The sequence below is a fragment of the Daucus carota genome, chromosome 7 (genome assembly GCF_001625215.2).
Source record: "Daucus carota subsp. sativus chromosome 7, DH1 v3.0, whole genome shotgun sequence".
Lineage (NCBI taxonomy): Eukaryota > Viridiplantae > Streptophyta > Magnoliopsida > Apiales > Apiaceae > Daucus > Daucus carota.
The window spans coordinates 35551248-35566360 of NC_030387.2; the positions used below are offsets into that span (position 1 = coordinate 35551248).

General features: G+C 36.1%; 3 protein-coding genes across 3 annotated transcripts; 1 reads left to right on the forward strand and 2 right to left on the reverse strand.

The window, feature by feature from the left end:
• Nucleotides 1-1534: 1534 nt before the first annotated feature.
• LOC108193509 (patatin-like protein 2) lies at nucleotides 1535-3650 on the reverse strand. Its single transcript, XM_017360193.2, has 5 exons — nucleotides 3365-3650; nucleotides 3071-3252; nucleotides 2646-2838; nucleotides 2390-2551; nucleotides 1535-2306 (listed from the first exon to the last, which is right to left on the reverse strand). Exons 1-5 carry the CDS (start codon nucleotides 3566-3568, stop codon nucleotides 1779-1781), a joined length of 1269 nt encoding a protein of 422 aa, XP_017215682.1. The 5' UTR covers nucleotides 3569-3650; the 3' UTR covers nucleotides 1535-1778.
• Nucleotides 3651-6814: 3164 nt separating this feature from the next.
• On the reverse strand, nucleotides 6815-8146 carry LOC108193510 (senescence-specific cysteine protease SAG39-like). The gene is made up of 2 exons (XM_017360195.2): nucleotides 7658-8146; nucleotides 6815-7572 (listed from the first exon to the last, which is right to left on the reverse strand). Exons 1-2 carry the CDS (start codon nucleotides 8091-8093, stop codon nucleotides 6980-6982), a joined length of 1029 nt encoding a protein of 342 aa, XP_017215684.1. The 5' UTR covers nucleotides 8094-8146; the 3' UTR covers nucleotides 6815-6979.
• A 738-nt stretch (nucleotides 8147-8884) lies between these two features.
• Nucleotides 8885-13975, forward strand: LOC108193615 (phosphoglycerate mutase-like protein 4). Its single transcript, XM_017360340.2, has 7 exons — nucleotides 8885-9097; nucleotides 9203-9296; nucleotides 9530-9580; nucleotides 9914-10024; nucleotides 11040-11171; nucleotides 12984-13059; nucleotides 13389-13975. The coding sequence occupies exons 1-7, from the start codon at nucleotides 8916-8918 to the stop codon at nucleotides 13607-13609; spliced, it is 867 nt and encodes a 288-aa protein (XP_017215829.1). The 5' UTR covers nucleotides 8885-8915; the 3' UTR covers nucleotides 13610-13975.
• The last annotated feature ends 1138 nt before the right edge of the window (nucleotides 13976-15113 follow it).

The window sequence follows — 15113 nt, forward strand, 5'->3', positions numbered from 1 at the left end:
TTCCTAAATGCATATGTGCTTATCAATAAACCAATTACAGATTTTGATGTTACTCATGAATCATGATCACTACAGTAACTTAATACATAAAAAGAAAAGACTGCAGTCCATTAACAGTTTGTTAGATTGATCATAGCTGATATTATTTGTCATATACAATTTTGCTCGAAAAAAACTCTTAATTGAGTGAGGACGGATGGTTTCTTTCTGATTGCAACTAACTTTGTATCGTCGCTTTGTTCTGTAACATCAACCAGATGTTGGGGGCTCCTTGCCGGACATATGAACACTGTATCTTCTTCCTCTTCTTCTTCAATGATCGGTAAATGCTTCTTTTCATCCTGGCTTCCTGTACTTCGCTCTTCTCTTATTTCATTCTCTGTTTTCTCATGTTTTATATCGTTGTCAGGGCAATAAAGCGCCTCTAATTTCTTAAAGGCCAAGTCTCGACTGTCCTGTGCAGCTAGTCTTTGTTCTGTGGATACTGAAACTCGCCAGTTATTAAGAGAAATCTCTTCTTCAGCTGCTCTTGTTAATGCATTGTATTCTTCAACACTTAGTTGGATTGTTGTGTCATCACTCTGTGACCTAAAGATGTATTGAAGTGCTTGTGCAGCTGATGCACGAGAAGCTTCTGTTTCAAATAACAATGCTCTGTGAGTTAACCGCAATGCCTCAACAGTCTGCTTCCTCATTAGTAGAACTTGTTTCATTTCTGACTTCTTTCGACTTTCTTCTTGTATTTTCAACTTGAGTTGCTCAATATATTTGCATGTAACGTCCAACTGGTCGTTCAATTCTTTAATCCGTGTTGTGACCTGGAGTTCCTCCTCCCGTCTGGACTTGATTTCCGCTTTGCTGGCTTCAATTTGTGACTTAAGCCCCGAGGCAATGATGTTGGACCTTGCCGACTGGTACTCTCCAATCTCATCAAAGAGGGGCCTGGAGTTTAACCACCAGCCTACAGCATCTCTTTTTGCTTGCTTCAGGTCTTCCTTAGTGTTGCGCGTTTCTATTTTCTTGCCCTTCAATTTTGCAGCAGTAGTTCCATCTATGCATTTTCTTCTTCTATTACAACGGGACTCCATTTTCATGTTGTTTTGATGTCTGCATAGTTCCTAAGGTCTGATACTTATCTTAACCTGTTTCTAGTTCATTATCTGTATTATACTTGTCAGTTTGTCCTGTTTTTAGTGGATTTATCAATCATTTCTAAGTTAAATACAGTCTAGAATCATTCAATGAATACTATTATATCGTTAATGTTGTCATCAACTGAACATCTAATTAGCTGGTGGATGTTAAGAATATATCGTACGGCTACCGCATGTCATGCATATGTTTAATGTTTTTCAGAGACCAGATCAGACACCTTCAACTCGAAGTCAAATACGAGCTAAGGGATGAGTTTTCACGCGTTTCTAGAATCTTTTTGATCATTTGGCTAATTTTATTCTTACAAATCAAAGTTATAATCTTCCTAACTTCACCCCTGGTTGGAGTCTCGGTGGACCCTGCACGCCTTTAGAAAAAATTGAAAAAAATGTTTTTATTCACTGATATAACAGAAAGGATACATGTCACGTGTTCTGATGTTTACAGGAGTCAAAAACCAGAAAACACGAAATCTGCTAAACCAAAATGTTAAGCTCTTAAGGGAAAAATTAGTTGTGGAAAAAGAATGGCAGCCTATCATTGCTTTATTGGTGTTAAATGGAAAATAGAAGGCAAGGAAGGTAGAGTTATTAGTGACACTTGGTTACATTTCTAAGACCTTTCTAATTATGCAGCCTGATCTTCCTTTCATCTGAAAGCAACTTAGCAAAACGAGTCAGAGCATCAGCATTAGTACCCTCACCAACCACAGGCTCAAAGAAGCCCGTATCCAGATTAACCCTTGACACTGGTTTCTTTAGCAGCTCGTCTCCAATTGCAGCGAGAGTCTCCATGTTCTTGGTGGTTGCAATATCAACCGAAGAGGCATCTCCAGTCAAGTTATCATTTTGAATACGAAGATAGTTCTTCTCAGCACGGAGGGATTTAAAACCAGATGAGACCTGAATGTCAACCATATCTCCACCTGCAGCGCCATAAGAATCAATCAGTGGGGTGTTACCTTTGTCATATACCCAACTGACTAAACCCCAGTCCGAGGCCATTGTTGCATTATACTTCTCTTCATGCTTAGCTGTGCCCGTGCCAAGTGACAGTACTAACATATTTGTACTGTCCATTGGTTTCGAATCAACAAACTGAAAGTTTCCCTTCAATATTTCATTGGCAATGTGTGTTATAGCCGCTTGAGTCTGAAAATTAACACACAATTATTGGTTAGCAGAAGTAACATATTAGTTGCATCTGTTCAAAATGAACTGAACTACAAAATTACCGGATTGTTTGCTGCAATACCACCATCAATGAGATCATAACTTCGATTCCGTCCATCTTCATACTTGGTCTCAAAGAAATGTGCAGGTAAATAGGTGGGAGCTGCAGATGTAGCTATGCAAACATCTGATAAGTATGCATTCTTGGAAGTATCTTTTCTGGCCTGCACAAAATCGATTTTAGTCAATAAACACAAACATATATACTCTCCGGTTAATCCAGAAACAGAAAATCAACGAGACGATTAGCTAGCATACATCATCAGTAGAAAAGATTATGGGCTGGAGGCGTTTGATGTCAAAGGTTGGGATAATAACATCTGTAAGAGTCTGGTTCATCGTAGTGTCCCCTAGTATCTCTTTTACTATGGATCGCAGGTATTTACCATCATACTTAGGCCCTTTCGCGGACACAATCAAATTTCTCACGGCCTTTAAGAAGCCTGGGTTACTGCAACAACAAAAGAAGTTTGCTTAGTTTGATGTATAATATTTTCAGCCATAAAGAAGTTAGTGTTTGTTTCAGTTCAGGGTATGTACTCCCTCATATCAAATTTTTAATCAGGAAACGAAAATCTTAAAATTAAGTTATAGAACTGTATTTTACAGGAGCATTAAAGTGTGTGTCGAGCAGTGAAAAGAACACGTATAGAAATGAGTGGGACGGAGGGAGGAGGGATTACTTGTTTTTCGGGAAAATCTTGGGTCCGTGCTCACTGTAAAACGTGTAAATGTCTTTAGCAGGAATGATGGGGCGGTTTTCTTTGTTAGGAGCCGTGAGCATGGCTGTCACCAGGCCACCGGTGCTTGTTCCTGATATTACATCGAAGTAATCCGCAATTCTTGCACTTGGACCATCAAGTTCCTGTATTATCATCACACAAGCCATTAAAAAAAAGTAAATGAAAATAACATGATATATCCGTGTAAATACTGGGGTTAAATATACGCAGACCTTAAAATTAAATTTAACGCACCTGAAGTTTAGATTCAAGAAAAGCGAGGATTCGGCCAGGGATGATTCCTCTAATGCCACCACCGTCGATGCTGAGCACCGTCACGATCTTCGCTTTAGTCGGAGCAGCTACGGGCGAAGGTGACGGTGCAGTTATGCCTAAACATCCATGTGTTGTGAAGAGTAGCAGTAATGAAATGAGAAAGATGCTTGTACTTTTCTGCATAGCTTCAGTTTTTGAGTTGGAGTTGCAGATAAAAATGCAATAGCAAGTGAAGAATAATTGATTTGGGTAGGTTGAATTGTTTAAGTATATATAAGTGTGTAAAGTTAGGCAGAATATGTTTACTATATTCAAGCGCAAAGGTTAGAACCCGTGTTCGCATTTGAAAGTTACGAGAGATTTTCTAGAGGTTGAAAATGGTGACTAGCGGTCTACGACCTTTTTAATATTTCAATATTGTTCCGCATTGACGCGTCTACTTTTCAAGTATCCACTGCTTCTCGGTTATAAAGTTTAAGTTTATGTCTTATCGTATCGGTAAGATACGGCTGATGAGACTAGTTATGATTTTGATTCTAAAACGAGTATCACGGTAGTTAATGAATACTTTTCACAAATTACAATGCCAAACATCGAATAAACATTAAATACATTGTTAGAGCAAGTCCACAGTGTTCTAGTTGAATTCCTAAATATAATATAAAAAATTACTACCTCCATCCCAAATTAGATGTCCCCGTTGACTTTGGGCACGTAATTTTAGGTGCATTGACCGTCTACTTCCGAAATTTATTTTTTTATTTTTCTTTTATAAATGAAAATTTCATATTTTAATTTTTATTTGCAAAAATAAAATTTTAAAAATAAGTCACGTATCTATGCGGTCAATGAACCTTAAATAGTGTGCCCAAAGTCAACGGGGCCGTCTAATTTGGGATGGAGGGAGTATGTCATAGTAGTTTAGGACATATTCAACCAACTTCAACTCCAACAATGTGCCTTATTTTCTCTATTTGTTTAATATTTTATTATTAAAAGTTCACTTTCATCATTAAAACATAATATAAAGTAGAGAGAGAAAGAGACCGTAGATAGAAATTTATTATAAAATATGGGATAGGGTAAGGAGAGAGAGTGTCTCAAATATGGGCTTGAAGGAGTTGTCCTAGTGATATAAGGCATCACTAGGACATTGTTGGAGCAGTCTTTTTTATCAAATGCCCTAAATTTTAACTTAGGACAATAATTTGAGGCACTCTTGGACTTGCTATTATGCACTCCCTTCGCTATAACAAAAATTGAATAATTTATGAGAATTTTATTTTACTCGAATCGAGTTGATTTAACTTCTAAGATCTGATCGAATATAAATTTTTATATTTTTTTTTGTTGCAATGAATGAAAAGAAAGAAACAAGTGCATATAAAAGAAAATAACAGGGAGCAGAAGAAAAGACTTAATAAAAATTGAGTTGATGTATAGTTTGTATGATAAGTTTTGGATTGAAATAGGTATTACAAACAGGAGAGTTTGTTCTAGTTACTAATGATAAGAAGGAATGATCGGAAAAATAAAATTACTAAACATCCAATTGAATTATAATTTAAATTTTATTCCAATCCTCTTTATTCACTCCAACCAAACACAAGATTATATAACAAAAGTGAATGTCCATCCGGTTGACATGAACAAACGAGCAGAAAAGGGTGACCTGATGACCTATTCGTAAGAAGGCTCTCCATTTGCTTTGCCTTGAAAACATACTATTTCTGGTGAGCTTATCTAGTTATCTTCAACAGCAACGGTGAGAGCCAAATTCGTCATGCGTAACGCAGGGAGTTGGTCATTGTTTTGGCTATGTATTGAATTGACTGCTAGTTTTTTTACCCCTTCAAATTTATTTAATAAAATACTATGAACGTTAAATAAATTTTGATCAGTGTTTCAATTTGAGCGTCAACAGATTTTTTTAATTAAATAAATAAAAGCATAGAATATCTTCAATATATTGAAAAGAGCCCCCAAGATATGCATACTTGTTTCCTTGGAACCGAGTTGAGAGACGACAAATAAACCAAACCGAAATTAAAGAAAACAATGCAAATTTACAGAGGGCTACTTTAACTTTAAAGTTTTAAAGTAACACTTTTCTAGAACAAATCACAGTCGCATGTGAAAAACAATAGTCATGTGGCTGCCATTATTTTCATTGTTCTATTCTTTCTGCTTGTATAATAATGTAAATATTTTAATGTCACAGAAACTGATGATGTAGAATGTTTATGTTCTCCCGAAGAATATACCTTGACGCCAAGCCGGTCACATTTATCCGATTTGCTGCTGTTATTATTTTATTTTTTTTACCATTCATGTGCGGAGCATAATAGTGGTTTTGATTTTTGCATGTAATTTGAGGTGAAAGAAAAATGTATTTTAATTTTTATTGTATAATTTGAAAATTATACACAAAAATATGCTATTTCACATTTTAAAATACGTGCAAAAATTAAAATGACTACTATTTCAATATTTTCAATGAATATTTTAAAGAACTTGCTCTTCGGCAGTAAAGAGGTTTGAAATGTAGGGTATATATGTCTGAGAACAATTGCTAGCCAAGTACTCAAATGTAAAATGGCTTAAAGCAGCATATTTGACTATTGAGAAATCTTTGGTCAAGATTTATGTCATAACAATTAGGGCTGTTTAACGAACCGAGCTGTTCGCGAACAAGCTCGAGCTCGGCTCGTTAAGAGCTCGTTCGGCTCGGCTCGTTAAGTTAACGAGCTCGAACTCGAACACAAAAAATTGTTCGTTAAGTAAACGAGCTCGAGCCGAGCTTTTAGTATGTTCGGCTCGAGCTCGGCTCGAGCTCGGCTCGAGCTCGTTCGGCTCGAGTTCGGCTCGTTAAAGCTCGAAAAAATGTAGTAATATTTTCAGGGTTTTTTTATAATTTATATATGTTATTGGACTCAGAATTCAACATAATATATATATATATATATATATATATATATATATATATTAGTGATGTAAACAAAATTTTAGGAAATAATAATTTTATTTGGTTTTTAACAGGCAAGTAGAAGTTTGACTAGTACCGCTAACTAGTGTTTAATCCTAATTTAGTGTTTCAATATTTTAAAAAATATTTTTTACCGATCCAACTGTATGGATGTTAACATATATACATTTTAGTGATATAAACAAAGTTTCAAAAAAATTGAAATTATTAGGTTAGCTATTTTAAGAGTCAACTAGCGGTTTGTCCTTATTTTTTTTCTAGCTCGGCTCGACTCGACTCGACTCGGCTCGGCTTGTATTTGTTCGCGAACAAGCTCGTGTTCGGCTCGTTAGTTAACGAGCCGAGCTTGAACACAATTTTTGTTCGATTAAAAAGCTCGGCTCGGCTCGGCTCGGCAGAAAAAAAATTAAAGCTCGGCTCGGTTCGGTCAAAACTCGGCTCGGTTCGTGAACAGCTCTAATAACAATAACCAAGTTCTTACACTGTACAAGTTCTTGGCTCAAGTACTAACAACCATAAGTTGCACAGGAGGAACATAGTGGCAATACAGGCATATACATAATTACATAAGTTGTGACTAGTGATAATCACCAGTTTTTTTCGAATTTTCAGGCCGTGGGATAGGAAGCCTGCATTGCAATACCACATAGGCCTTCCGCAGCGGCTACGCCTCTTTGCATTTGGATGTAACCTTCCTCCCCCCAACTTGTGCCCCATGAATTCTTCACTAGCCAGTACTTGGTCCCATCAGCCGCGGTGCCGTAGCCTACAGCAGTGACTCCATGGTCTAACTCAGTGCCACATTCTCCTGTAAAGACACCACTTGAGTAGAATTGAAAATCTGAACCACTGGCATCAATGGCCACGGAGATTGGTTGATTTGCAACAGCTTTTAGCAGAGCACTCTCACTGTTAGCAGGCACGTCCTCGTGCCCAGTTATCGTGGCTGCGTGGTTTGCTTCTTTGTTGGCATTGCATGTTCCATCAGTTCCACTGTATGGGTAGTTTGTTTCAGTTGACAGGCCGTGGTTTTGTTGGATGAAATCAAATGCATTGTCCATAAGACCGCCCTCACAGCCTTGATCTTCGCCGTTAGTATCACAATCAACCAGTTCTTGCTCCGATAGAGAGATCAGCTTACCAGTTTTAAGCTGAGTAATACCTTCCATAGCTGCCACAGCTGAAAACGCCCAGCAGCACCCTGTATATTACAAAGAAAAGTGTTAAAAGCGGCTCCAAAAATTATGATAGATTATAAATTCATGACCTGCAAACTCGAGGCTTACCACACTGGCCCTGGTCCTTGATAGGTGTAACAGCGCCTTTCTTTCTCCAGTCCATGGTAGCTGGTACTGCAGTAACATTTTCATATCGGAATACATTAATTGTAGATGTGGCGCAGACATGGCTCTTGAATTTGTTTCTTGAAGTTGTAAACTCCTCATTGGTAAGATCTGCGAATTCATTGACGCCTAGTTTGTACGGCTTGTTATTGGCTTTATTAAATGTCTGGATGTATTTGAGGTTCTCTTGGAAGATGGTAGAACGCCTGTTTTTCTCGTCAGCAGTTTTGTACACACGTCCATAACGTGTCATCCACTGGTCATGTGTCTCGGTCATTGATGCCTCATTCAAAGAACGAGCTGCAGCGAGAGATGCTAAGACTCCGAAGGTGAAGAGCAGAGCCAGGACAGTGCACTGGAGCTTGATGGTTAAAGCCATTTATGCTTAAATATTTTGGGAAAGATAGATGTTTGTGAAGTATTGTGAGTTTATGCATTCTAACTCTGGACTCTGGCAATTTATAGGCAAACCTAAAAACCTGTTTAGCTGGTTTCTGGGAGGTGTCACAGCAGTTTTGCTGTATCAGCGTGCATGTTAAAACGGGGCTGATTCAGACATTGTTGATTAAGCATTTGAAAATGTTGTTGTGGTTTACCCGTTGCTTTGCTTTGCTGCAAAATTAAATTCAGAGGCCAAACAGCTAAACGTATTCACATGTATAGAATTTGTCCATATTGCATGTCAAGTCAATTTTATTCGGAAAGCTTCCCAATCTTTAGTTAGAATTTAATTTTTTTAACTTGTAGTATCATTTTTGAATATAAACTTGATCGGCAAGTAACTTTGGACCGGTTCATTTGTTTTTACCCCTTCATAATTTTGCTGGAAGTGTTAGTTTACATGTATATTTTCTAAAAGAAAAAAATATTTTAAATTATTTGTCCACTTAAATTTTTAATGTGGTGTAATTAATTATTTGTGTTTTTGAAATCAATTTTATATAATATATTTTTACTTTATATTTTCATGATCAATTATATTCTATATGTGTTGTATATTGATAATATTATAAATATGATGTCAAATGAAATTTTTTTTTATAAAAAATAATTTTTACAAAAAAGTGAAATCGAGTGAGTATCGTTTAAAGATTAGCTCACATGAATTTCTAATTTCAAGCTACATAACTGTAATTAAAAGATAATTTTTGTTAAACATCCGTGCGCACTTGCCCCCTCTAGTCTGAGGCTGAGCCCAGTAATGCTCTGTTCAACAAGCAAAAGATTAGATAGCGGTAACAATTTCAAGTGGGCCACACATTCCTCCTCTTATACTCGTACTCCTCCTCGCCCCATCCGATTCCCAAGCTTTCCGTCTCCTCAATTGACTTGCCAAATTCTATCCCTAATTCCCCGGCAACCTCAAACGTCAATGGCCGCCAGGTCAGCCACTCTTCAATTCCTCTAGTTTCCAAGCTTTTCATTTTAAAATTTTCGAGTTTTTCAATTTGAATTAACTGTTTGAGCTTCGTATGCTTTCAATTTTAGCGACGCTGATGTGGAGACTGGCGGTTGCAATTATGCCGAGATCATCGTGATTCGTCACGGCGAGACGGAGTGGAATGCTGATGGCAGGATTCAGGTTTTTATATCTCCTGAATTGCGATTATTACTAGGTTATATACTAGTTACTCGATTAGCATTGCGACTCTCGTAAATTAGTGTTTATATAAGTATCATCAATTACATTGCCACAAATTACAATTGGTGTATGCAGCAAGTAAAACTCATGGATTTCGATTAGTAGATTCAGTCTTATGTTTGTCAATATGAGTTTGTAGGATGACTTTCATACTCATTTTTGTTTTTTGTCAGGGGCATCTTGATGTTAACCTAAATGAGGTTGGAAGACAACAAGCAGATACGGTGAGTTGTGCGACTGTTATGTGCTTCCTCTGTCCCTCGAGGTTGTTTACGTATGGGACAGATGGTTTGACACGTATTTTAAGGCTTTTATAAAATATAGTTTCATAAATTATTTTAATTTTTTTGTGAATAAAAGTTTAACGGTTAAATTTTTATTCAAAAATAAATAAATTAAGATTAAGTTACGGCACTATATTTTATGTACACCTTAGCGTGCGTGCCAAGCATTAAAAAAAATATAGAGAGAAATGAGTGGGATATAGGGAGTATCTTTTGTTTACTAATTATTTTTGTTATTATTTTTTATAAAATGTTTTATGTTGTGTTGTAAAGGTGGCTGCAAGACTATCCAGGGAACCTAAAATTTCTGCAGTCTACTCCTCGGACTTGAGTAGAGCTCATGAGACAGCAGAGATAATTGCAAGGAATTGTGGTGGACTTGAGGTATGTGACAAAAATTAATTTTCTATATATTGGCTTTCATATAGAGACATAATTGTATACACAAAACTTGGAGACACCAGATGAAGAACCATATATGACATAAAACTCATGGTTATGTCTGAAAGATTTAACTTTACTCTTAAATGCGCAATTTACATTTCAGCGTAACAATGTATATATGTGTCAAAAAGCTAATGTGAAAGAAGGGGTTTTGATGATTCAACTGCATAGAGAATAGTCTAAATCATATGTTGATCTTTTGTGCTGCTTCTGTTCAAACGTGTTCGTAAATTTGTGGAGAGAGCCAGAGAGGCGTCTCAAACTGTTCAAATTGACGACTCATTTGGAACTGGAATGCACTAATGTTCTAAAATACAGTTGCTTACTTGTGACCATACAGAGAATATAGGAATCAGGTAGTGATGAGGAACAGAAGGAAGCTACTGATAACATAGTTGTCTGGTTAGAATCAGAACGTTAGAGTTTGAACAAACAACTTGTCCCAAATATGCTTTTAATTTTCGAAGATGTATTCAGCTTGTGAGCTGGGAATTTAGATATGGACTTTTATATGAGCTGGGATCACCTTACTAGGAACCAATATTATGTAGTCCCTGCATTTACAAGTAAGAAAACTTTTCAGAATAGTAAGAATAACTTATATATTAGAGAAATTCTATTTTTTGGTTTCCATTTTGAGATTTTGGAGTCATTCTAGCCTCAGCTCTGCAGCGCTCTTCTTTTTGGTAAATTTTTTTATTATGTCCCCCCATTTCCTCATTGCTGCTCTACCTGCCATCTTTGACCCTTAGAGTGATTCAGTCGATACATAGGTGCACTTATCCTTATGCTCTTAGATAGTACTTCGGATTTTTTTCTTGACATCGTGTGTGCATGAGTTTTATAATCAACCTTGTGGGGGCAAGAACCTGATAATTGTTTGTGATATAAATTGTTGACATGATTTACTATTGAATTATAAAATATAGCTCCCAAGTTTTACGCATTGTTTCAGGTTGTTAAAGATCGTGACCTTCGAGAAAGAAATTTAGGAGCCCTTCAAGGTCTTGTATATCATGAAATAGCGAAGATCAACCCAGAGGCACATAAAGCTTTTGTGTCTCATAGTAAAGATCAAGAGATTCCAGTATGTACTTGTGAAATTACCAGAGTTAATTAATAAAGTTTTTTTTGCTTTTTATTCATATTTCCAGGCTTTGTGTTAAAATTATGCATTTAAGTGTTTCCTTAGAATTGACCAGATTTTGTTTTTGTGGCCCAATTCTGGTAATTGTTTTTGCATTTAGGAAAGAACCTTTTATCTCTCTGACTCCGACAATATAGTAATTTTAATTATCCCGCCACCTAATAAATTCCCGATCATCCCTTGCCCTGAGCAAAGGCTATCTAGCATTATCTGAATTTTTACCGTAGGCTTAGAGTTGACTGCACATGATTTATTTTGTAAGCTCTTAACAGTAACTCACAGGACATTTTGAAAATGTTATAATAATACACACTAATATCTGTAAAAATAAAAGAAAAGAACTTTTATGCATGAAAAGCTACATTTAAGTCAAAAACTCTGTAACTGCTTATGTGTAAGCTATGTTACTCTGACTCGGGTACGAAGTTCGAACACGACACATATCCTAGTGCTGGACTTTAAAAATCTTAAAATTGGGGACATCGTAACACTGTCCTATTTTTTGGACATGGGTACGAGGACATGGCGTATCACATTAATAAACATGCATGGTAAATAGATACCTTAACAAAAAGTAATTGTCAAGTTATAATATAACACAAATTTGCAGGATATATTGCAAATTAGGCATTTTGCTAATTTCTTTTTTGATTTATTTTTTTTGGTTTGTATTGTATATTCAACTTAAATGTGATCTTTTAGTTGGTCAAAGTGTCCACATTTTAGTCAAAGGATCTGACACGGAATAAGTGTCGTATTCTGAGTGTTCAAGTGTCGGGCACGGTCACACGGGTACCCAAACAGAAGAGTTAGAGTAACATAGTGTGGAAGTGGTATAACTATAAATGTGATCCGTTAACTACTTAAATTCAAGTCTCCCGAATCTTATAAGAGCCACTCAGCCACATGTGATTATAACTTGACACCTTATAAAGGTAACTGAAATTTTAATATTAAGCAAGTCATATAGCAGTGAGAGGTGTAGGTGTAAGATATTGAGCCTGTTTGATTCTGATAAAAGTTGGGGCTTAAAGCTGTTTCTGACTTTAAGCTGAAAAATGTCTGCTTGTGTAATAAGTCAGAAGCCAGCTTAAAGTCAGGAATGAGCCAGCACTTATGGGCAGAAGTTGGTTTGGTGTACTTTTTCCAGTGACTTTAATTTTTTTGAACTTTATTTTTTGATAAAAATTAACCATAAGTAATAAATTATCCATAAATCACTTTTATTTTTATTATTATGATTTTAATAATCCATAAGTCAATCATAAATCAAAATTACCCAAACAGATATTTTAAGCTCCCATCTTATCGAATAAGTCACGTTAAGTCATAAGTTATAAGCTCAGCCAAACGGGCTCATTGTGTCTTTGGATAGTTATAAATCTTAAGCCTATGAACCCAGCTTGTTTACTATTCTGACCTGAGATTGGGTTACAGCATGTATTAGTTAACCCTACGCAGCTTCTTTTTTATTTTACGAAACCTCGAAAAGACAAAAATTATTGCTTACCTATATTATGAGTATTTTCGGCTTTTCGCTTCTAACCAATTTTTTTTAAGGTACTTTTAAATAAGTCAGTTTTACATTTGCAGCCATAAGCTTTGCGAGAATGAATCTCTCTGCTATGACATCTTTTTCTTCCCTTCTGCAGACATGGTAGAGTCATGTATATGTAAGCAGTCTATTGTGTTGGCTTGAACTTGAACTACATTGGAGTTCTAAGTCGCCTTTTTACTCTCTTTTGTACACAGGGTGGCGGGGAAAGTCTCAATCAACTTTATCGACGTGCTACGTCTTGTCTGCAGAAGATTGGAGAAAAACACAAAGGTATAGGTGGATTGATAGTAACACACTCACAGTAGTAAAGTAATACTCCCTCCATCCCAAATTAGATGACCTCGTTGACTTTGGGCACACAATTTAAGGTTCATTGACCTCATAGCTACATGACTTTATTTTAAAATTTTATTTTTGCAAATAAAAATTAATATATGAAATTTTCATTTACAAAAGAAAAATCAAAAAAATGAAATTCGGAACTAGACGGTCAATGCACCTAAAGTTACGGGCCCCAAAGTCAACTAGCTCATCTAATTTGGGATGGAGGTAGTAGTATGTTTGTGTTTTATGATGCATTACCACTATTACTCTTGCAGGGGAGCGAGTTGTTGTAGTCACTCATGGCGGTTTTATTAGAGCACTTCACAGGCGAGCCACAACACATCACCGAGTGGGGAAGGTATTGAATACATCTGTCAATGTGTTTCACCTTTCTGATGGGGGTAAATGGAGCATTAAAACCTGGGGTGATGTTAGTCATTTAAGTGAAACAGGATTTCTGAAATCCGGCTTCGGCGGTGATAGTAATTCTGGGTAGCTTCCCCATATTAGTATACAGTGGGGAATTCAATTTGAAGCCTCATCAGAAGATTTTTGCTGAGGCATACAAATTGATACAGCATAATTTATGCTGTGCATTTTGATCTTAGATTTTACAGAATGACGAACATTATACTTGAATCTTGATCGATGCAAGTCCCTCAGATATAAAAATCATACATATATTATCTAGGTACTGGTACCCCAATGTTATTTTAAAGGCTCTTGGGATTACAAGATATACTTCTTCTTTTTTCTCAAAACGGGGTTGAAGATATTATTTCTGTTGCATGACCATGTGCAAACAGCACAGACTTGTCAATTGGCATTTATTTATCTAGACCCAGTACATGCTCATTGTTTATCTTGTTTTCTGAAATAATCAATACCTGTGGAAGTTGGGTGTTTTGACCAACTGCTGGCTTGTCACATGCTTCGATATTACGTCAATGTTTCTAAAAATACTCCTATGTCACTATAATATAAACTCTTGAACACTAAGATTACTGCAATTGATTGTGCCAGCACTCCTTGCTTCAACTGGTGGTGTATGTATACATATTTTTTGTTTTTGTTACTTTAGTTTTGGTCTTTCTAAGCAAAGTCTTCCCTAGTTCAATGTTTGTTGATTGGAATGCTTATGAATGAATATGTGGTCCTTGTTAGAATAGCTGTTATCCTGTTGTCAATCACCATGTTACATTATTCGACTCGATCTTGTGAATCAAAATGTCGGCTTTGCCTGCTACAGATCATCATCAGTATTACGTTTTCTGCATTTGCTCGGAAACCATGGTTCCTAAAGTTTTATTGCATTCCGAGATGGCCTGTGCGGCTGCAGAAACCCACTTGTGAACACAACTTCGTTTGAAAATAAGTAACATGGACCCTTGAATTCAAACCTTTGCAAAATCGCACCTGTTTTTGTAAAAATTGTAACCTTTGCACAATTGCGCCAATTTTCATATAAACCGGTACCAGAAAAGAAGTCGGCAAAAAAAAAAAATAAAAAATTCACATGTCTGTGTATATTAATATCATTTGAGGGGAAGACTGGGATATACAAGTAGGGACGTGAGAACTGATTTTTCATGAATATGCAATGTACATAACAACTTGTGGGATAGAGATATATTCGTACTTGGACCAGGAAACTGCAACGATGAACTTTTTATTCCACTTTCTTTTTGTTCATAATCACAGGTGACGTGATTTTCATAATTCCGAAAAATCATATTCTCTATCATCATTATTTATGAAATTTTGGATTATTTTTAGCTACCGGTCTTGTATGATTAGAGATGTTTCAGAGAAGAAGTGTGTAATTAGATTAATATTTTTTTGCTATCGAGACAACTTTTTATTAAAGATTTTGAAGAATATATATGTTCTTCGAGCAGGCATCACAAAATATAATCTTATCTGCTTACGGTATATACATAATCTCCGAGATATTCAATAAAATAGTAGTATACATATAAATTTTCCTTAAGCTAATTGCT